The sequence below is a fragment of the Glandiceps talaboti genome, chromosome 14, assembly GCF_964340395.1.
Source record: "Glandiceps talaboti chromosome 14, keGlaTala1.1, whole genome shotgun sequence".
Lineage (NCBI taxonomy): Eukaryota > Metazoa > Hemichordata > Enteropneusta > Spengelidae > Glandiceps > Glandiceps talaboti.
Genome location: NC_135562.1, coordinates 10,732,441 through 10,758,002, shown reverse-complemented (window position 1 = coordinate 10,758,002; position 25,562 = coordinate 10,732,441). Strand labels below are relative to the sequence as shown.

The 25,562-nt window shown below is 34.6% G+C and overlaps 1 protein-coding gene across 2 annotated transcripts in view; it reads left to right on the top strand.

Annotated features, from left to right (window-relative positions):
- LOC144445645 (ras-related protein Rab-10-like) overlaps positions 1-24,415 on the top strand; it is a 29,553-nt gene extending 5,138 nt beyond the window's left edge. The window contains exons 2-6 of one of the 2 annotated variants that reach the window (XR_013481923.1): positions 3,362-3,561; positions 12,346-12,435; positions 13,067-13,168; positions 14,025-19,416; positions 19,448-24,415. Coding sequence is in view for 1 of the 2 variants with exons in the window: in XM_078135270.1 (XP_077991396.1) it covers positions 3,362-3,561; positions 12,346-12,435; positions 13,067-13,168; positions 14,025-14,108 (476 nt within the window). In the remaining variant the exon portion in view is untranslated. Of the gene's footprint in view, positions 1-3,361; positions 3,562-12,345; positions 12,436-13,066; positions 13,169-14,024 lie in introns of both variants that reach the window. The other variant, XM_078135270.1, reaches the window with a different exon arrangement.
- The last annotated feature ends 1,147 nt before the right edge of the window (positions 24,416-25,562 follow it).

Genomic DNA, 25,562 nt, shown 5'->3' with positions numbered 1-25,562 from the left:
AAGCCTACTTGTTTGCTTCAAAAACTGCGGTACAAAACAAATTGGATAGCGGAATGGAATAAACTTGTGAACCTGATACCTAAACAATGGAAATTGGCATTGAAAGACACCCGTATCGACTATTTATGCAGAAAAAGGAAATTCATGCTTGTCTATGGTAAACACTTTTCACTTGAAGGAGACCTTGAAAAATTGTCTTCAAAATTTCTGTACAAAAATCTCTTGGCCCCTCGCATTACCGAGCCAATTTGTGAACATAGCTGGAATGGTCAACTGCAATTGTTCAGCAAAAGTCATTGGAGAATAATATGGACGAACCAAACGATTCTTCTATCACAAGACAGAAAATTGTCAGATTTTAATTTTAAAATTATTCATAGAATTCTACCAAGTGGAATCAACCTTTGTCGCTGGAGAATAAGCAACAGCGACAAATGTAGTTCATGCAATGTACCGGACACATATGAACACATGTTCCTTCAATGTCAAAGACTTGGTTTGTTCTGGGATCACGTTCAGACTCTTCTTGGTACGAAGCTGAACATACAAGTTATAATAGATTTTAATGTTATTGTCTTTGGTTACAAACCACTGAGTGTCGCTCCAATAATTAGATTTATTAACATGGTGACTACTATTGCAAAATACTGCGTATTTGCGGCTTGGGCTAATTTCAATAATGACCCACAAAATCCCAAATCGATCCCAAGCTATGACTTATTTCACAAATATCTATCTTTTATGTACAAAATAAATCAAACAAAGAAATGTACTTATTTACCATTCTGGAAAAGATTATTATTTTGAGAGTGTACTATTGTTAACCTTTGTATTTGCTTTCAGTATGACAAACACTTTTATTCGGGGCAGTGCTTTTTTGACGGATTAATTTATATTTATTTGTTACGAACTGTAACTATTTTGTTGTATGTATATTTATTTTTTCCAGCTTGCTTGTGATATGTAAGATGTTTTTGACAGAGCAGTTATGTAAATAAATAAAAAAAAAAGAAAAAAAAAAAAAAGTATGTTCTCTGTCTGTATAACTGAAATAAGTGTATTCTCAGTCTGTGTAAACTGAAATCAGTGTATTCTCAGTCTGTATAACTGAAATCATTGTGTTTACAGTCTGTATAACTGAAATCAGTGTGTTCTCTCTGTATAACTGAAATCAGTGTATTCTCTGTCTGTATAACTGAAATCAGTGTATTCTCAGTCTGAAATCAGTGTGTTCTCAGTCTGTATAACTGAAATCAGTGTATTCTCAGGCTGTATTTAGTGAAATCAGTGTGTTATCAGGCCGTGTAACTGAAATCACAGAGCTGTGAATCTGTCAAAGTATGTGCAACAGATGGTTTGTAAGTCGTGAATCTCTCCAATAATAAATAACTGGTTTCTAATTAGTAATTTGTATGATGAACATAATGAACATAAATCAGTTGGAAGCAGTGGAGTAAGGAGTAGTTCAATATAGTAACAGCTGTTACAGTTGAGATTAAAATGATACAATTTCAAAATCTTTGTTTTATGATTTGAAAATACTAGTATTATGATTATTATCAGTGTGAGCTGTACTGTAATGTGGTACAACTTCCACAGTGTTGTTGGCCAAGAACAGCTTGTACGCAAGATCATTTACCGGGATTGCTTTCCAGAGCTATTTGATGGATCTTGAAAAATCCTTGGTAACAAAATCAGGCTTTGTACAATGTATGTATGAGTATTTTATGTAAATGTCATAAATGGGTGAACTCTCTGACAGGGACAGTATCCGGTATGATGTATATTGTAATTGTGAAAGTGCATAACTTGTGCTTACATCACTTTCATTTCATTTATTACATGTATCCCCCTCCGTGATCTCATTACAAATATATTTTGAAGAAAATTTAAAAAGAAATTAATTCCCAGAGCCATTCTGTATGTATGTATGTATGTGTGTGTGTACATACGTACGTATGTATGTATGCATGTATGTATGTGTGTGTACGTACGTACGTACGTACGTACGTACGTACGTATGTATGTATGTATGTATGTATGTATGTATATATGTATGTATGTATATATGTATGTATGTATGTATGTATATATGTATGTATGTATGTATGTATATATGTATGTATATATGTATGTATGTATGTATGTATGTATGTATATATGTATACATGTATGTATGTATGTATGTATGTATGTATGTATGTATGTATGTATGTATGTATGTATGTATGTATGTATGTATCAGGTATTTTGTTGTTATCATAGTCATTGTGATTGTGAGTATTACTGGTGTAATTACAAAGTCCATTAGTGCTAACAAGAATAATAATTAGAAATATAATATGTGGTATGTTTATGTTAATGACAAAACTGTCATCAACTACATGTAATTAATAGTTACTAGGTTGGTATGTAATCCATAACTTGTAAGTTGTAGAACTATACATCTTGTAAAATAAGGATATTGTACATGTGATTAGCAGTTAGTTCTTGACTCTATGCTGTGTTTAGAACTATATGTACACAATAAGAAAATTGTTAAGTTAGTTTACATTTGTATACCCATGCACAAGCCAAGTTACAAAATGTATTGCTTTGAACAGAAAAATATGGATACAGTGTGTATATACCCGGATAATACTATTACCATGGTCGTTGTACGTCATGACAACCTGTGTCTACATCACTACAAATGTAGTTATGTTGTGTTTGAAATGTGTTAAAACATTCTAAATCGTCATTATTTTCTCCAATTTTTCATAGTTTATGCTGTATTTTTCTAGTGTCTGATATGACACTAGTAATGTTTGTACATTTTATGTAGGCAAGTCACCATAGTAATGAAAGGATTGATTGAGAATTTATGCTTGAGGAGGTATAACTATATTATTCCCAGTATTTTTCTTCAGTCAGCCAGAAATACTCATGACTAAATGTTTGTCACTATGTTCTAGTGTCTCTTAGTGACAATACCCCTTAAGTCACTCATATTTTTCTTGGTTGAACAAAGAAAAGTATTGGGTAACAATATGTACAGATACAATGTACACTAGGATAGGGTTAAAAGTACACTGGCCTTTATAACAGATGTGTGCACAGTGCAGTGTACATTGTGTGTGGACAGTTTTTTTTGCAAGTAAAAATTAACAACATGCCTTATAATTTATTGTTATAATACACTAAAGAAAACAGAATAACATGGCAGTTGTTTTCTTTCTGTGTTGTGTTTGTCACATCAGTTGAAAGATGCCATCTGTGTTTTGCTTATAAATGTACATGTAATAGGATTTGATTTAAAAAAAAATTAAAACAGTTGAAATATGCCACTTTTTAATACTGAGTTCTTTTTTGTCTTTCACAGGAATTGATTTTAAAATCAAAACAGTTGAATTACAGGGTAAGAAAATCAAGCTGCAGATATGGGACACAGCTGGACAAGAACGATTTCACACCATCACCACATCCTACTACAGGGGAGCAATGGGAATTATGCTGGTCTACGATATCACACAACCTAAAACATTTGATAATATAACAAAATGGCTACGAAATATTGACGAGGTACGTACAGAACATGTTGCTTAAATGTATGTAAATTGATAGATTGGGAAGTAGTGACAAGGTATGTATGTACTATTAAAACAGTAATAATGTAAAACTGACTATAAGCATAATGTAAGAATATGTACAACTACAACAGTGATAATGTAAAAAATGTCCGTATTAGGATGATGTAAACATATAATGAAGTATACGACAAGATATGTACTACAACATAATGTAAAAAAAATGTTACATATAATGTAATAGTATGAAATATATGACAAGGTATCTACTACAACATAATGTAAAGAAAATGTTACATATAATGTAATAATATGAAATATATGACAAGGTATTTACTACAACATAATGTAAAGAAAATGTTACATATAATGTAATAATATGAAATATATGACACAGTATGTACTACAACATAATGTAAAGAAAATGTTACATATAATGTAATATGAAATATATGACAAGGTATGTACTACAACATAATGTAAAGAAAATGTTACATATAATGTAATAATATGAAATATATGACAAGGTATGTACTGCAACATAATGTAAAGAAAATGTTACATATAGTGTAATATGAAATATATGACAAGGTATGTACTACAACATAATGTAAAGAAAATGTTACATATAATGTAATAGTATGAAATATATGACAAGGTATGTACTACAACATAATGTAAAGAAAATGTTACATATAATGTAATAATATGAAATATATGACAAGGTATTTACTACAACATAATGTAAAGAAAATGTTACATATAATGTAATAATATGAAATATATGACACAGTATGTACTACAACATAATGTAAAGAAAATGTTACATATAATGTAATATGAAATATATGACAAGGTATGTACTACAACATAATGTAAAGAAAATGTTACATATAATGTAATAATATGAAATATATGACAAGGTATGTACTACAACATAATGTAAAGAAAATGTTACATATAATGTAATAATATGAAATATATGACAAGGTATGTACTAAAACATAATGTAAAAAAGGTTACATATAATGCAATATGAAATATATGACAAGGTATGTACTACAACATAATGTAAAGAAAATGTTACATATAATGCAATATGAAATATATGACAAGGTATGTACTAAAACATAATGTAAAGAAAATGTTACATATAATGTAATAATATGAAATATATGACAAGGTATGTACTACAACATAATGTAAAGAAAATATTACATATAATGTAATAATATGAAATATATGACACGGTATGTACTACAACATAATGTAAAGAAAATGTTACATATAATGTAATAGTATGAAATATATGACAAGGTATGTACTACAACATAATGTAAAAAAATGTTACATATAATGTAATAATATGAAATATATGACACAGTATGTACTACAACATAATGTAATTTTTTTTACATATAATGTAATGATATGAAATATATGACACAGTATGTACTACAACATAATGTAAAGAAAATGTTACATATAATGTAATGATATGAAATATATGACAGTATGTACTACAACATAATGTAATTTTTTTTTACATATAATGTAATGATATGAAATATATGACACAGTATGTACTACAACATAATGTAAAAAAATGTTACATATAGTGTAAGAATGTTACGAGATATATGACAATATATGTACAACATAATGTAAAAAATGTTCATATGGAAATGTAAGGATATAATGAAACATTGACAATTTGTATATTGTGTGCTAAACGTGATAATGTAACAATTTCATATTGATGTGACAAAAAATATGTATGTAACCATGAAATATTACAAAAGGTACATACCAAAACATAATGTAATGACTAGGTCATGTGGTGTAACAAACTCATGATAATGTAAAAACGCACTTATATGATAATGTAAGAAAATAATGAAGCTGTGACAAGGCATCCACTAAAGCATAATGAAACAATCAGTTCATATGGTAATGTAACAAAATATGTACTAAAATATAATGTAAAAAGATGTTTATATAATATAACAACATAAATGAAGTGTTGACAAGATATTACAAAGACATAATAATGTAACATGTTTATATGTTAATGTAACAAAATGAAATGTTCACAAGGTAGGACTAAAACATAATAATGTAGCATGTTCACATGATGACAAAATGCGCCTGAAATGGGACTAAACCATTATGCAAGGGGGAAAGTTTTGGTTTGTCATGGAATGTACCATTGAAAAACTACTAATGTTATACGAATGTTTAGTCTCACTTCTCAGCCAAAAAAATTGGATTTGAAAATTTTGCCAGTTTCTCTTTCACTCTAATCTCATCTACTTCAGACATGTGTGGTCACATTGTCTTGATAGAAAGTCTGAGTTTTGAAATCTTGATTAGTTTCTCTTTCATGTGTATTCACACACTCACAGACACTTTGATTGCACTGTTTACTTTGTCGTACTTTGAAGTATGTTTGAGAGTTTTGCATAGGCAGAGAGAGAGAGAGAGAGAGAGACTGACACCAGTCCCTTGAAAGATTGTTTTTGTCTCATAATCTTCAAATTTTTTTGAATTTGGTATTCATTTCAAATTTTGTGAAAGAAAATGTGGTCAACTTTCAAATTTGTTTTTCCCAGTTACTAGTAGTCTCCTGGGCTTAGTGTTCGCCTGATTGTTCACAATCACTCACTCAGGTCGCTAGTTCACACGAAAGAACACAATTGTGTTCAAAAAATGTTTTTAAATGAAGAGTGAAAAAAAGCCGAGAGACTTGAGCAAGTCTAAGGCAGTGAGAGAGAGAGAGAGAGAGATCCCCATTGGTGGTAAATACAAACTGCTATCAAACATCCACAGTTCATATGTACCAGAGATATTGTACGTAACATATCCATAATTAAACTCATTCATTTTGTAACCACAAAGACAAAACAGAATGGTCAGCATGTATGTAGATAGCTAATGATAGCCAATGATATGTCTTGCATCAAATTGACAGATTACATTTTGTATATATACCAGTGAAGTACTGTTAGTTCACAGGATAACTTAACAAAGGTAACTGACCTGGTTAAAGATAAATTGTTACAGGTCAACTTTTCCCTAAAACATTGTAACAGACTTCATATTGGGAATTACTTGACATGTCCTAACTTTTAGGACAACATGTGGGTGAGGTATTAGGCAGATTGATGTACATGTATGAGTCATAGTGGTGGGAGTATTAAACAATGTGGATGTTTGGGTGGTAAAATACTGATACATTGTACATCCTGACTTTATATGTAGGGTTCACTAGTTAGCACTTTCAGTTGAGATTAGGGCCGTGACAGTTTGAGGGTGTCTGTAAGTTTCAAACCCCCCACACATGCTAAAATTTTACAATGCTGTTCTACTCTAAGGTGTGCCAGGATTAAAGTGCCCGTATTAAATAATCCAGTTTATGTATACCTATGCATGACTCAGGTCCAACCACTCCTTGTCCTGTCATACAATAGAACACTGTTTTCAAAGTTTCAAAGTTTGTCATATAATAAATGACAGTGAAGTGGGTTTACCTAAAATACACAAGGCTCCATACATACAGTTTGATTTGTACTTTGCTTTCAAAGACGTAACAAATTTCTGACCTACTGTAGAGTTCTTAGAAAGATATTTGAAAATATTTATATTTGAATCATAGAGTGCTCTTAATTTGGTTTTGTAGCTACACACATGCACACACACACACACACACACACACACACACACATATACACACACATATACACACACACAGATACACATCCACACACACACATCCACACACATACACATGCAAAGATACACACACATACAAACACAACAAACATACCTGCATACATTTACACACACACACACACACATACACAGACACACACACACACACACACACACACACACACACACACACACATGTACATTTCCTACATTTACTTATAACTGCATGTATTATCTATACACACACAGTAATGCAAATGCAGGCAGCCGCTGGAGACAAACACAGATAAATAAATGTACACGCATTCAAAAATGTGGAAACATTAAAAGTCATACACACAGTCTGTGACACAAATACATACAGTACTATACTGTCTTTGTGTAGTTTGAAGACTGAGATTGATACAAGATAGCAAATGAAGGGAAAAAATCACACTAGCGTAAATCAATGCCTACAGGCAAACACTATCTAGTATGAAAAGTAGATTGAGGTCAGAGGTCACAGCCTAGAGATAACCCTGTCATGTCATTTCAGAACCCCTTTCCCTTCTGTATGTAACTGATGTAGTATAAGTAGTTGTATAGTTTCTAGCGATGTGACATGAAGAATTCAGTGGTGTATGCAGTTGTCATGTTATACATATTGTACAGTATAACAGCTGCATAAATACTATACAGGCACTGTCAATTTATTGGTGGGAAGCATTTGGCTAGCCTCAAGCAGTATCCTTCACTCTTAGAATATTTGCAAGAAGGAAAGCCACAAGATCATTCATGTTTGGTATTTTTCTCTTGGTGTGGAACAAAGTTGTTGTGGTGACAGTACCACTTATGTTACTTATATTTTTCAGTGTTGAACAAAAGTTGACCAGCCCACTTATGTCACTTATATTTCTGTGTTGAACAAAATGTAATGGTAACAAGAGTCTAGACCACTTATGTTACCTATATTTCTGTGTTGAACAAAATGTACTGTGACAAGACCACTTATGTTACCTATATTTCTTGGTGTTGAACAAAATGTCATGTGACGAGACCACTTATGTTACCTATATTTCTCAGTGTTGAACAAAATGTACTGTGACAAGACCACTTATGTTACCTATATTTCTCAGTGTTGAACAAAATGTCATGTAACAAGACCACTTATGTTACCTATATTTCTCAGTGTTGAACAAAATGTTATGACAAGACCACTTATGTTAACTACTTATATTCTTATACTTCTCAGTGTTGAACAAAATGTTATGGTGACAAGACCACTTATGTTACTGGTATTTCACTTGTCTTAAGCAAGAATGAATATTTTGGATAAAGTATTTTCTGGAAGTGATAAAATTTATTGACATCTCACTTCCTGGTATTATAACATTAAGAGTTTCTTCCTTGGTAAAGTTTTCTGTAATATGAGGAAGTCAAAGTCAGATCTGAAAATAACCATAAAGATTATTTTCTAAGGAAGTAGGAATTTTTTCCAAGAAATATACAAGGATACTTCAGTTAATATGGACTGGATATGATTAGGCCAAAAAAAAAAATTGTTTGGTTCCGGTAACCCGACCCAATCTAGTTTTTCACCACCAACTCTAAAGTTGTTTTTTTAGGTACATGTAATTTGAAAAAATGTTGAAAAATCTAAAGTTGCCAGAGAAATAGTCAGATTTTGATGACAGCATTTTGTGATCAAAACAACATGGCAGAATACAGTGTAGCACAAACAGTCGTCTGCATATTATACAGAAAGTGTGAGCTCATCGATGAGAAATCTCTGTTGACCTCTACGTACATTGTACGTATGTACAATCTGAACCAGACCAAATTGTTATCTGAACCACACACTTATTTAGTGTGATGAAAAAGTAGGGTTAGAGATTGTCACAGGTTACTGAAATAACTTTTCAGATTATCATAGTGTAGGCACTACCTGTGGTAGGTATCTAATCATCTCTAGATCTTGAGATTTGATGCCATGGATTATCAGGATAGCACCAGACAAGATTGTCCAGACAGTTGATAACTTTTAACCATATCTTTTACTAGTCTAGCTGTAAGACCCTTAGGTAATTCTGTTACCTCTAAAAGTTACCGCAGGTCGCATAGATCCAGGGGGCAACTATCAAGGGGTTGCCCACACCTAAGGTTCAGTCATTTTGTTTGACAACCTTCCAAGTGCAGATTAGGGATTTGCTTCAAGACTATCTTAGATCAAGATCTTCAAGATCTTTCTTAAGACACGTTGTAAGACACGGCATCACTGATTTCATTGTCAGCTATTTTGTACAAAGATTTATACCAGACATCAGACAAAATCAGGGAAACTGTATACACAATGTACTGAGAAGCAAAACTGGTTTTCAGTGAGGCAGCATGTATGAAATGTTGAGAAATAGAGACAGATAGTGAACCAAAAGCAGGAAGTGGTGATGTGGGCTTGATGGGGGGGGGGGGGGGTTTCATGTTTGGAATACTTGGAGATTGAGATAAGACGTTTTCTTCAGAGATTGTGTGTCTGCAAACTGTATTGCAAAATACAAACTCTCATCAGACAGGCAAAATGTTCACACTTTGAGATAAAATGAGGTAATTTTTCTACTTTATCTATGAAATACAGACTGTCATTAAAAGACCAAATCAGAGAAACTGTTTGTACAAAATTTCCTCAAAAGTTATCGAGACAAAGGTGGTTGTCAGTGAGACTGGATTTACATAATGTATTCAGATTGACATCAGACAGCACAATCAGGAGTCTGACTGTACAATGTGTGTACTTGGCCACGGAACTGTTTTGTCAATGAGATGACATTTCTACATGCATACATGCATAAAATACAGAGTGACGTTTGACAGCTTTATTTGCCAAGATCTGATGTATGCCTTTATACAATGTGACATATTCAAAGGAATGAGTGCACTGTATAGCCCACCTTGAGATCAACAATGTGACATCGTCAAAGAAATGACTTTGTATAGTCTACCTTTGGACTAATTCATCACAATATGTACCATGTGATTGTCAGTACCAAGTAGAAACTGTCTCTGTGTGTGGTGACTGCATTCACTGTTTTAGATTTATCTGTAGAACATAGACTCACTGGGTTTAGTCGATCAGACAAGGTACTTTCTGTTCTTTGTGACTTGATTTAGTATTCTTCTAGAAAACTTAGACTCGCTGGGTGAGATGAGGTATGTTCTGTTGATTTAGTATTCATGTATAAAACACAGACAGTATACAGATAGCTAGCAGACATGTGAACCATTGTGATGTATCTAAATATAACCTACCCTAATTATATAATTGTTCCGGACAGTTACAATGAGTGGATGTCTTTACATTGTAATTAGATGTACATGTATACTAGATTAGCATTTACTTTCAAGACTCTGAGACTGGGGTCCGGGATCTTAGAGAGGCATTGTAGTGTAGATTGTTTTCGTAATGGGTTGTAAGCTGATAAAATCTACTGGGGTTCTCCAGTTATTTTTCTGGAGTTCGACCATTCCCAAATAAAGTTATGATATATTGTAAGGGAAACTACAAATGTATGCAACTGGTACCCCATACTGTTACCGAGGTTCCACACCCTTAGCTAAACACAGGCACAGTATTTAACATTCAAGAGAGGGGGTAATGTTGCCTCAGTTTATTTAAGCGTACTTAGATTATTCCAACCCGTAAATATTTAAATCATCTCTAGCAAGTTGTGCAGTTTTCATCAGAATAGTGTATGATGTCAAAAAACTTTTACATCAATTTTTTGACAAATCAACAAAAATCACCTGTACAAAGATCATTGATAGAGGGCAGTATATCCAATGTACTTACTTTGTGAGGTAAAATGGCTGCCTTGATGGCATTTGTTAAAAAAAATAACTCCAAGAAGATCTCAGAAGAGGGAACATTCCAACACATTGTAAAGTACAAATAAACATAAATATATACAATATGAGGTTTACGCAAGTTTTTTATTTATTTACGTAATAAATGTCAACTTTATGTCACTTTTAAAGCAGTTCTCCTGAAAATCCCAAAGTCCTTTCACTTCAGCAAACCGCAGGTTTCAGGTCGTTAAAGTTTGAGTAAGTTTACCTGCCGAAGAATAAAATAACATGCAGAATTGTACTGTAAACTTGTTTATTTATAGGATGTCAGTTTTAGTATTTACCTTGAACATCACAACATTGGTGTGATGGGAAGAAACTCAAATCAAAACAAACAACACAAGATGTTCCCTTTGTACATATATGTATATATTATAGTAGTCTAGGACAGTGTGCCCTCTAATGATAGCCAAATTTTGTTGTTGTGAGTCAGTACGATAAAAACTGGCATTTCTTGTAAGTCATCACATGGTAAGAGTTAGGGGAACATCAAATTTTGGTGCATCACTACAAATTGTGTGTGTCAGTTGTACGTCAGTTTGGCTTAGAGTGCACACTGGTCTAGGAACTAAACATGTGGGCTCATGTTCTATAATCTCTTTTTCCTCCGTATAGTCAAAGGGAGTTCTCTAGCACAACATTCTGTTCATACCACTGACAGCGGTAGTTTGAGGCTATTTGAGTATCAATATAAACGTGATGACGTTATTGCATCCCCATGTGACTTACTTTCAGTCTGCAGGTGTAGTTTGTAGTAATTCCCACGATTGTCAAACACAGTCTAGTACTAATTAATTCCCACGATAGTCAAACACAGTCTAGTACTAATTAATTCCCATGATAGTCAAACACAGTCTAGTACTAATTAATTCCCATGATAGTCAAACACAGTCTAGTACTAATTAATTCCCATGATAGTCAAACACAGTCTACTAATTGAATATTCATGAGCAACTGTCTGAATGAAGTAACCAACTACAACCACCTATTAGTGTGTGGATTACTATTGACTTGTGCTGTTCACCCTTTCCACAGTAGGAGATTTAGCTAGATTTTTGCGGTAGAATTTGTCCATTTGGCTATACGTGGAGAGAGAGCGATTGTAGAAAGAAGTCCATGTGTATAGTTACTCGACTAACAGTATAGGTTCTTATATTAATGTTTAGAATCTTGTTTGTATTTGTTACAGCATGCCAATGAAGATGTGGAAAGGATGTTACTGGGAAACAAATGTGATATGGAAGACAAACGAATGATTGCCAAGGAGAGGGGAGAATCAGTGAGTCTTAATACCTACATCACCGTAATCTGTTCAGTATACTTTTGATAGTGAAACACTTCTTGATTTAAAGGGGAACAGCACTCCCGACATTTTGATAAACTACGGGTTCTGGAGAGTCATTTCATGACTTTACATCACCTACAATTACTTGCGATTTCAGAGAACCATCAAGTTGATCTTGTGCCTTTATAGGATATCTTTGCTATGGGCTATTGCATCATGGGAGTCAGCAGAAATAATATATTCATGGTTGAACAATGGATATTCATGAGATGTTTTACACTGAAGGGAATAAGCACTTAGGAGTCATGAATATTCATTGTGCTACCATTAATATATAATATGTGATGTGATGTAATGTAATGTTATGTATCTCTCTCTCTCTCTCTCTCTCTCTCTCTATATATATATATATATATATATATATATAATAAGACATGTTTAGAATATGATAAGTAGACTATGTCATACATATAAACCTCCTACTGACAGACAGAAAAATCAGATGTTTTTGTGGCAGTTTCATCAAATAGTGAAATACGAAGTACTACTATTTTATTATGAATTTATGGCTGTATTTCAGTTTTGGTACCATGTTGATGGTTTTGTGTGTTATGTTTGTTTTCAGATCTCAAGAGAACACGGAATTAAGTTTCTGGAGACCAGCGCTAAATCTAATATCAATGTTGAGAAAGCATTCATGACATTAGCAGAAGACATCTTAAAGAAGGTAAGTGTCAGAGAAACAAGGTAATAAATAGAGTGTAGTTCATCTAGAGTACACTGTCTGGTGTAAAAAATACAGCAATAGACCTCTCCAAGAAGGTGTGCCCTCTAGAGTGAAAAACAATAAAGCTTTCCAATTAAGAGTGGCGTTTAGTGAGAACTTGCCATTTGATGAAGCCATTGATTGTGAAAGAGACTAAAGGCAGATCTGTTCTACAAAGTGCGCCCTCTAGTGAAAAAGACAGACAGGTCAGTTTTACAAAGTATACCTATTTGTGTAAGAAACTATCCTGTCATACAAAATATACCCTTTCTATAGTCAGATTTAGAATTGTTTCAGCTTCAGTTTTCTATTAAATGTCCATTGGTCTAACAGTCTATCTCCTTTAAATTTGGTAGTCTAAAATCTGATGTTTAGTTGTCTGTCTGCCTAGAACTATAGCTATTTTCATGCCCTGTGTGTGATAGACCTTATTCTTGCTGTGTACATAATTCATGTTATGTGTAATTAGAGATTATTTTCAATGTTTTTCTTCATTCAGCCAAGGAAAATACAAGTCACCTAAGGGGCCTTGTCACGATGAGTCACTAAATGAGTAGTGACAAACCCTTAGGTCACGAGTATTAATATTGGAGAATAATATAATTATACTTCCTCAAGCATAATTCATGAAAGATCGGGAAAAATAATGGTGATTTGGAATGTTTTGACTCATATTTCGAGCACTGCAGGAACCAGTGACATAGACACAGGTTGTCCTTACATAGAACAATCAGGGTATATAATCCATATTTTCTGTTTGCAGGCAATGTCTTTGCTTGTGCATGATATCATAAAATATATACCTTATACTTTTCAGACACCGCAGAAAGATTCAAGTACGGATCCCAACGCAGTGAATGTAAACAGAGAACAAAGCTCTAGTAAGGCCAGATGTTGTTGAAAGTTGTATCGTCTATGTCTAAAGTGCTAGAAATGATGTCTGCAAGTCAATGGTGTGGACTGCTTGCTGACAATTGCAGAGCTTCCAACTCCTAAATCTACCACAGACTGACCACTAAAAGCACATCTTTTCTGTCAAGTGCAGTATTTAGTGCAACCTTTCACACACATATAATCCCTAACATTACCTTGTCTATATCTTGATCTGGGATTTCGCTTTACTCCTCACTAACTGTTTGTGCCGCTATCAATGCCAAACTGTTAATTTAGCCCAGCCCTCAGTGGCCAGCAGCGTGTCTGTTTGTAGAAATTTACATAATATTAGCCGATATGTAAATTATGTCAGTGTTAAATCCAGTGTTCATCTGAGTAATGAGTGTTCATTTACATAATGACTTCATTTGAATGTAGTCAGATAGTATGACAGTGTTATCACTCCCCATTGTGACCAATCAGTTTGAGTGTTCATTTACATAATGACTTCATTTGAATATAGTCAAACAGTCTGATGCAGCGTTATTATTCCCCAGTGCAGCAATCAGTTTTAAATGGCTTCATGCTGATAGTATCACAGTTGCTAGTGAGGAACGAAGTAAAAACACAGATCGCTATGTAGACAGGTTACCCAAATATTACCGGGGCAAATAATTCAATGAAGCTCACACCATATATACACAAGCCAATATATAGCAAGAACAGGGGATACCTGCATGCATACTTAGAATTATAGGTTTATTTGGCAACATTCATATAACAATATAGTCCAAGACAAACAAACTTTTTGGATTTATTTTAGATTTTGATGCAAAACGTGATGGAAACTAACTTGAGTACAACTGAATATGTAACCAATACTGTGTAATATAAAGCAACCCAATATTATGTAAATTTGATGTTCGCCTTTACGTTTCTTTTGGGTTTTTTTCTTTCCTTTTTTTCGTTACAAGAAGTAACTTCAATTTGTAAGGCCATTTTACGGAAAATAAATAAGAAGCTAAGGTACACATAAACTGGAAAGACTGGTCTTATAAGAGTTAATGTCTGATGGTCGGTTTTAGCTGTTATTCCTTCCTTGTATGGAATAATGTCTTGATGAATGCATGAGTAAGAAAATTGAAAAGTTAAATAGTGATGTGTTGAGATATTTTGTCACCAAGTATAGGCACAGATGTTCTGGAGTTAATCTCTATGTGTTGATTGTTGGTATGTGTGTATTCAGTTGCAAATGATTGCCTGATTGGGTTCTCTGGACCATGTAGTATAAAACTGTATTTGTTTTATCTGAATGTCCTGCTGTGTTGGTGTCTGAGAAACCAACGTTCTGGTCAAATGAGAGTGAAATCAAAAAGACTTGTCCATGTAAAGTCTATGGCCTTTATTTTGAAATCTAGTCATTAGTGGTGATTATATATTACTCCATACAAGTGCATGGAATGTAGCATATTCACACACCACCATAATTGGGTATTGGGTACATCATCAGTTAGTGGGTACATCATCAGTAAGTGGGTACATCATCAGTAAGTGGGTACATCATCAGTAAGTGGGTACATCATCAGTAAGTGGGTATTGGGTACATCATCAGTAAGTGGGTACATCATCAGTAAGTGGGTACATCATCAGTAATTGGGTATTGGGTACATCATCAGTAAGTGGGTACATCATCAGTAAGTGGGTACATCACCAGTAAGTGGGTACATCATCAGTAAGTGGGTACATTATCAGTAATTGGGTACATCATCAGTAAGTGGGTACATCATCAGTAATTGGGTATTGGGTACATCATCAGTAAGTGGGTACATCATCAGTAAGTGGGTACACCATCAGTAAGTGGGTATTGGGTACATCATCAGAAAGCGGGTATTGGGTACATCATCAGTTAGTGGGTACATCATCAGTAATTGGGTACATCATCAGTAAGTGGGTACATCACCAGTAAGTGGGTACACCATCAGTTAGTGGGTACACCATCAGTAAGTGGGTTTTACTGTAACATTGGCCATTAGCTTTTGATTTGAATATAACAGGCGGATGTCTGATTTGTTGATTTCTTGAGATTATCTGTGACCTTGGTAATGAAATATTTCAATACATAATGTGTTTATGGTGACTGTAACGGCATCACTTTTAATTTAGATGCAATATCAACAACTACACAAAAGATTTGTCAGTGTTTTTTTGCCTCGGAGTGGTCACAACATTTGTCAGAATCACTCTGTGGTAAAGAAGACCATGACAATTCTCTGGGCTAATCAGCAACTGGCAAGTTTAGATAACTTCAAAATGAAAATCATAAATAAGTACCTGAATAGAATAGAGATACAGCTGCAAATTTGATGTTTTATAAAAAGAAGTGTGTATGTTTTCTCAAACACCACTTTCATAAAGATATACATATAGGAAGAAATGGCAACTGCCAACATTGTATACAGGATTATGCCAATACTGTCCTAAGATAGAAATCGTCAATTTTGCTATATAAAAGGAAGTATTTTTGAAATAATTATTAAAAAATGAGACTTATTCCAAACATCCATACAGGGTAAAATATCTGAATCCTATACAAAGAATCAATTTAAGTAAAAAATTATTTGTTTTCTATTATAGTCAGTTTATTGTTTGAAAAGTGCACTTTTATCCGTTTTTCAGCTAAAATTTCCACAATTTTGTATGAAACGTTAAAAAGAGCACCTTGGTTTTAGTTATGTAGTACATTAATCCAGAGTTCACAATATAATTTTTTTTTGTCTTTTAATCGGTAGGCAACATCCTTAAAAATATGTTAACCTTTAAGAAAGTAAGGTCAAAGGTCACAGGTCAAATAACCACCTTGGTACAGCCAAAAATAGTCATTAAAAATGATGTGATCAGTATCTCCTTTATTTCTTGTGCTGGTATTTTTGTTAAAGTTGAGAACCTAAGTGGGGGAAATGTTGTAAAATTTACAGTTTCCTCTTTATTCAGTCTAGAGACTCTGATAACAGAGAAGGGTGAAATCATATGAAGTGTACGGTAATCACTGTATCGTCTCGTCAGTGCGGAATGGTTGTATCTGCTATGCATTTGTATAGGCAGATACGACGACTTTACCGTACTGAAGCAACGATATACAACATGTGGTGGGAGGCTAGTGTAGATTTTACATACATACCCCTTCACAAACAAATATACAAATAAACACTTTGTACAAGTATATAGAGTTTCAAGTGTACTTGACTAAGAAAAGATGTGCTAAAGGTGAAGCCAGTTAACGATAGTCCCAACGACAGAGAGGCCTTAAACGTTGAAATGCCATCCACCACAATGTCAAATTACTAACTCTGTACATAATTATTAACCACAGAGATTGCTGTGGGATGCTATCAATACATATACACGAATTCCTGAATGCTGTATTTTACCAGAGACCTTGAAATGACTGTCAGGGTCTGTGATTTAGCCTTGAAAGGTATAAAATCTGTTTCCTATTCAGGTTTACATTTTGCCAAACTTTTGTGTCCCTCAAAGATGTAGACACAACATAGACAGACAATTCGTACATAATTTTTTTTGTTCTGAAAAATTAGTGTAGTAATCTTGTTTTTGACATTTACAAGACGATTTCTGCAAAAAACATTTGGTACTTTGGAAGATTTTTTGATGTTTAGATTGTTTAGGGCAAGTATGGTTTATTGCTGGCATCCCACTCCCTCTATTCTTATTATGAGTGATGTAATTTGACATTTTAAAGGTCAAAGGTCAGGATGACATATAAACATAGATGATTGGCTGATTGCCAAATGTTCTAGACAGATGACCAATCAGAAGTTTGGAACTGTTATTGTGATTGTCATCATTTTTTTTAAGTTGAGGAAAATCATATCAGAGTTTCATTGTAGATTGGCCAAAAGTGAAGTCGGGTACAGATTGGGAGTGTTTTCTGGATCCACGTATAGTTTGTAGGTTTAGATTCATTATGCAGGTATACAAAGACAGATTTACACATATACATAGTATTTTCAGTTTGTTGTGTCAAGTTTTGCTATTTTTTTGTTTTAATTATTTGGAAGGGGGAGGGGGAGGGTTGAAAGTTTTGATTTTGTTGCAGATGTCTGGACAGGTAGTTTTTATTGTTTCACAGAAACATGGGGAAAACAGTTTCTTAGTTGCTATGGTTATTATAAGCATTTTATGGCAAATTTGATAAATACTGTAATTTTTATTTTCCAATATATGACAAGATGTCCTGCATGGTGTTGGTGTTGGTGTGTAGATATTGGACTACAAAGAAGTTCTTACAACAATTTATATGATAATTATTCTGGTTTACCGTCAATGAGTGTGTATCTTAATATTTTAATTACTTCTCATGGTAAGCAACAGACCAGAATGTAATGCTTTGCTATAGTTGTAGGAATAATTTAAAAATGTAAAGGTCATTGACATACCCTGACCCAGTTAATAAGGTCATTGACTACCCTGATCAGGTAGAGGTCAGTGACCTACAAAGGTAAAAAAGGTCATTGACATACTTTTGTCACATTAAGGGCAGGAAAGGTCATTGACCTACCTTTGCCCAACTAAAGGTTATTGACCTAACTTGATCAGATGGTCATTCACCTAACTTGCCCTGGTAAAAGGTCAGGAAAGGTCGGACCTTCTTGACTTCGTCATGATTGTCTGCAGCCTAAAGCTGTGTTGTGTAGTGCTTGTGATTTCATCACTTGTTTGAAGATTTTTTTGTGCTTTACAAACTAAAACCACCATTTTGCTAAAATTATGACCCAGATTCAGCAGGAATATGAAATTTTGGTTGCTGGAATAGGTAAAAGTCTTTTTGAGATGTTTAACCCTTTGACAAGAAACTTGGCAGCAAGAAACTGTTGAAAGGGAAGAAGTGAGAAAAACCCTCTTGAAAAAAAGTCAGAATTCTTCCCCTAGAGATGTTAGCGGAAAATATGTCAATTGTTGGTACTTACATATCACACAGATAGTAAATTTGAATGTTGTAATGCTGGCAAGAGGGCAGTAGAGTAACATAGGAGTCCAATCTTCCACCCCCAGTTTTCCCATTGTAAGCATGATTGTATGGAAATTTTGGAACAGCATGATGACAAACGTGTACAGATTTTATAGTACAAGTATTTTGAATTTCCACTTTCAAATGTGGAACATACCCACTGATGTGTAGAGGTCAGTTGAGGTCAAGGGCAAAGGTCAATAGTTTTGAATCTGACTTACCAATAGGCAGAAAGGTCAAATGCAAAAGTAAGGCTGAGAATCTATGTACCTGGTAGGTCATAGGTTACCAGATAAGTAAAGGGTCAAAGGTTACAAGTGCTGATATGTCAAGGGTCAAAGTTACAAGTACAGATATATCAAGGGTCAAAGGTTACTAGTGTAAGTAGGTCATGGGTTAAAGGTTACTAGTATACCCCACAACATAAAAAGAGTCATATTGAAGTAATGTTCAGTTTTTGAACCGCCTTTCCAATATACTGAACATCCTATGCAAAAATTATGAAATAATGCGATTAATTTACGTTATTCAGCACGGCATGCACAAAGTGACGAAAATCAACTACACATTGAGATATAAATGTTAGAAGCAATCTGTAATACATATATACATATATCACAGACTTTTATAGTTTGGTTGCTAAGGACAACATGTATATTTTTCCCCCTACATGTATGTGTGGAGGGTATTTCTTTTTTTTGTTTTTTGTTGTTCACAATAATGATGCACACTGCAATGGAAACTGAAATTGCTAGTTAGTTGAGTTGATGGTAGTAATGTACACATAGATGATATGTTAACAAATCCACACATACACATTTATATATATACATAAACGGACAGGTCTTTATTAGTGGCCCCGCTAAGGTTTTACAAGTATTAGTAGATCCGTGAATTTGACAGTCTGAGGGTAGCACGTTTATGGCACTTCCGGTATATTCCGTTTAATCTCTCATTCCACAGAGATAAAACGGAATAGAGATGTCAATAGGCCTTTCCAAACTGCCAACAGGAAATTGAGAATACAGCGCCCTCACTCAAATTGGGAGTATCATCACCTTATAGTACCGTTTCTTAAGATCTTTGTTCCTTGCATTCTGTAGACATGTAAATCAGAGATGTTTTTTCGTATTGTTTAGACATCGAGGAAAGAAGCAGTGCTCTATGATTAACTGAGTAACCTACACCATGTATACCCCCAAGGTACACACAGACAGGAAGTAGAGCGCCACCATGGCAAATTTTGGAAAGGCCTATTCATGCCCTCCTCTCTACCTTACTCCCCACTCCCCTCCCACCTACCATCTTCCCATTCCTTTCTTAAAGTATGACAGCTGCATGTATCGGGAGTATTTCATGAGTGATTCGGAGCAGGAAGTTTGTGCCTATTTGGGCAATTGATGGTAATGTTCCGATTGAAAAAATGATCATCTTACTTTTTGTTGTGGAAACATATTTCACTTCAAGTAGGTCATGATAAGCCTTTGAGGGAACACTGTACAATGGAGTACTGTATATATACGACACCGGTTATTGAGCCTTCAGTTTACTAAGAGACACAAACTAAATCTATTGTTCTTCAATGTGGTAGATTACACAAGTGGGTGATAGCAGTTCCTCTGCTGTGTGATTCTAATCACCCTGTGATCAACATAGTGCAAACATTGGAAGTCCCAAAACAGCACTGCAAGTTCATGGAACTCTAAACAAACTAGTTTTTAGAGACGCCGCCCTACTGAGACTATAATTAAACCAACGTCCATTCAAAAGCTCATCACTGTTCTATCAACATATTGCAATAATAGGTTTAGTTCGTGTAGATCTTAGAAAACCGGAAGGCTCAACTACCAGGGTAATATAAACCTTGACAATAGCTTAGTGATTTATGATATAGTTTTATCATCTGATGCTGCTGTTGACAGGCTTTCCTGTAAAAGTGTTTATCTTGGATACTATTCTTCCTGAACATAGCACCAATATGGGACCTGTAAACCTTACGTGATTACCAATTTTTTTACTTCTAAATGCATAGTGACATGGTGATACAGGACGTAAACCGTCAGCTGTGACATGGATGACATATTACTCAATCTGTTGATCTTGTAATATGGAAATCACTAGACTCTCTCACAGTCCTCGGCGCTTTGCGTTGCTAAAAGGGTTGTTTTGTATGTACTGATATCCAGTGCATAACTATACTCGAATATCCTTGTACTGTGCGTCCTCAATGATCACATAGGGCTAAGCATTCGTTGATGTGTTACTGTGAAGCCAGAGCTTCGCGATAACACAGTGTGTCGCAGTAAAATGTCAGCGACTGGTTAGCCGTCTGTGATCGATGAGGGCGCATAGTACAAGGATATTCAAGTACAATTATGCAGAAGATGTCGGTACATACAAAAAAAACAAAAAACAAAAAAAATTTAGCGATGCGAATCTCCGAGGACTGTAAGAGAGTCTAGGAAATCACCTGGCTTGTCAACATTGCCAGATTGTTTTATTAACTGGTGATGTCACCATACAGGGTTAAATGATGTGTGAGGGCGCCCCACCATGGTATACCTTACAGACTAAAGTTACAATTGCCCAATGAAAAGCCTAACATGTCACCAGCATGTCACCACCTGTGATGAGTTGCTTCATCTGTCACCCGGGTAACTGGATCTTAAAAACTCACATCACATCTAGTGATGTACTGATGTAAATTTTATCTCTGCAAACAGTCCAAAAGCTGTGTATGTGTAAAATAATAAATCTAGATATTTGTGACCACAAATACTATTACGGTAATCTCAGCATTATGTCTGCCATTAAAAATTTCAATATTGCACATGGACCAATAGTGTTATCAGAGGATGTGAATGAAAGCCAATCTAATAACCAGTAGTAAGCATCATAGTCTGTAGCCTGGAATCCAGGTGAATTGGGGATTTTGAATTTGTGATTTCCCCATCTCGTGCTGGAGAAATAACAAATTTAAAACCCGCATTCCATGGATTCCAGGCTTCATAGGTTCTAAGGCACATTGTGACAGAGCGCCCTCACACATCAGTCAACTCCTTTCACGGGTGTGTGAGGGCGGAACGACACGATGTATCTTACAGTTGACAAGCACCATTGACATCAAGTTTAATGCATAGTTTTCGTATCATATAAGGACCAATGATATAACAGATACCATCCATCCAACAACCAATCAGCATACTTGGTTTAAACACCCAGGAGTCTCCTGTAGTGTTAGCATCGTACAGTTTGATTGGTTAGACATCAGAAGCATCTTACAGTTGCATTACAGTCAAGTACTTGACACAAGACACATTTTGCAAAGTGGTTATGCTATATTTGTATCCTGTAAATTTGAAATATATTTTAAACTGGAAAACATGCACAGATTTTAACTGTCAACATTAGAGGGAAGCAGATTTTCTTTTTTTTAAGTTGATAGGTTTCTGTCATTTTCATGCTATCTTTCTTGTAGTAAACATTGTATGTATGGATTTCATGACACAAAAAACTATCACAGTCATTACCATGGTAACAACTTGTAAATTTTATAGACAGCTTTTTGTAGTCACTGTATACAGTCTTTCTGGTATTTCCGTCTTGTTTTGACATGGTGTAGATTTTGTTGAGTGTTCGTTCCAAATCACCATTTTCATGATAATGGTATGTGTTGACCACATCATGTTTAAAACAGTGTCTTCTGATCTTGCTTCATTGATAAGAAACAAGCCATGACAAGATTTAGAAATGTCAGCAAAAAATGTGACAATTAAAACATCAGATTGCATTATGTGCATGTCTTAAAAACCACAATACAAATTTCACAGTATTTCACAGCTATTGTAAGTAAGAAAGTCAATACCATTGTGTAATGTATGTTTACAAGGCTTAATTTTGGTAAAATTCAGTATAAATTCTCCTATTTTTGTAATGAAGCCTGCTATGCTTGGTAGATTTTACCTCCAAACTCACAAATACAGGTCAATTTTGGTGATAATTTTGACAATTTTCAGTTTGTGGCTATCAGTGTTACCAATACATATGTGCATTTGTTCCATTACATTTTACATTCTGAATTACAACACACTATCAAACCATTGCTGTTGGCATTACCTATGTGCATTGATTAATTTTCCTATACATGTAGTAGTTTGAGCTATAACACTTGTAAGTTCACAACTATTGTGTTCTAATCAGGTTACTACATGTCATTGGGTAGGTGTTGATACAGACACTGTACAACCCTGTATGGCTTCCATTGAGTCGATATGTAGATAGCTGCTATTGTTAGATGTAGTAATGAAATATTGTGTGAAATTCTAGTTTTGCATGATTCCAGGCTGTCCTACTCAGCAGTTTGGCATTACTGTGTGCAGCCTTGAATCCATGCTGTCCTGTTCTACTATACAGCATGGCTATTTGTAGCTTAAAATCCATGCTGTCCTGTGGTATACGGCCTGTTTTGCTGTATAGCATGGCTGTCTGTAGCCTGAAATCCATGCTGTCCTGTTCTACAATACAGCATGGCTATTTGTAGCTTAGAATCCATGCTGTCCTGTGGTATAAGGCATGTTTTGCTGCATAGCATGGCTGTCTGTAGCCTGGAATCCATGCAGTCCTGTTCTACAATACAGCATGGCTATTTGCAGCTTAGAATCCATGCTGTCCTGTGGTATAAGGCATGTTTTGCTGCATAGCATGGCAGTTTATAGCCTGGAATCCATGCAGTCCTGTTCTACAATACATCATCGTATTTGTAACCTTGAATCCATGCTGTCCTGTAATTATATCAGGCCTGTTTTTCAGCATGTAGTATAACTAACTGTAGCCTAGAAACCATGCTGTTCTGTTCTATTCTACAACAGCATGCCCCAACTTCTTCCTCCTGTTCTTGAGTATTGTTCAAATTATTATTATTTTCATTGACACTGTAGATAGCTGCCACTGCTAAGTATATAGTCCTAGTAAATATGTGAAAAATAGTCCACAGCAGCATTAGGAGATAAACCCTGAGATCGGCAGCAGCAGTAGTAATGACTGGGGCAGACTGATCTAGCCACAATACCACTAATAAAAGGAATAAATAACTAAGTAAATAAATAAATAAAAGATAGAAATGTAGTCAAGATTAGAAGATAACTTAGTTCTGTGTCAAGTTTTTTGGCTCTTTATGAAGTTTACACATTTGCAGTCTATCATTATTATGTACTATAGAAAGCTTGTATGTACAAAATAAGACTTGGCGTAACAACAAGTGCACATTACCTATGTACATGTTTGTGCAAATAAATGAGAAAATAATTCTACTCATGTTGGATTATATTGTGTGTGTGATTTGTATGAGGAGAATATACTGTAAATCTGGAAATTATCGCTCGACTTATTTTCGCTGATTTTGTTGGAAAACAAAAACCTAAAAATAAGTAGTGACTAAAATGCTTTCTTGTACATGAACATAATGTACCAGTCTGGTAATAGGGAACTTGCAAACCTGCCATGTTGAATGTTGCATCATGGGAAATGTGATAATAAATACTAATAAATTGGCAATACTGTTACATTGTTTACAACCACGAATGATCAATTCATAGTTACCCTGACAATTGTGGGGGGTTTATTTTGTCGGTAGCTCCAGATTGGGTATTACAATAACCACAGATAATACCATAGTCCTTTTCGCCTGAGCATGCTCAGTCTGGATTGCAAGTTCCCTATTAGTAAAAATTGGTGTTTCAGAATTGGCTGAAGATTGCAAAATCGAAAAATTTTCTGATAGCGAAAATATGTAGGTTTACAGTATGATGGACTATGACAGACGACTGATAAACTTTGTAAGTAATTCTTTCACCATAACAATGACCTCAAAGGTTTAATATGGTTGTTCAGAAATCAGTGTGGTGGTTGACGCATTCTTATCTTTATTAAAATCTGATTGGGGTGGGTGTGTGTGTGTGGGGGGGGGGGGAGAAGCAGTGTGGTTATCCAATGAATAAACAAAAGAGATTATAAGAGTTATCAAGCAAAGAGAGGAATATGGTAAATGAATGAATCAAATCTAGCCTGATTTTAATCAGATTAATGGTTGACTGACATTGACAGTTCTCACAAGGAAAACTTTTCTTGTATGACAGTCAAAGTTATAGATATCTCTCTCTCTTTGTATCTTCATTTCTCTGAATGTGAATATGGATATTTTGTTTGGCAATAAATTTGACTGATTTGCACAAGTACAAGTATTTATAGCCTGGAATCCATGCGGATTGGGATGACAAAACCAAAATTTAAAATCCCTATGCTGAAGTGTATACACATTTATATTTAAAGTTATTCAAAATAAAATTCAAAATTCAAATGGTGTCACCACACACTAGACTGTAAGATACATCATGCAGTGTAAGATATGTTGTGGTGTTGATATTGCAGCCCTATCAGGCTTCATAACCAGTGAGTGCT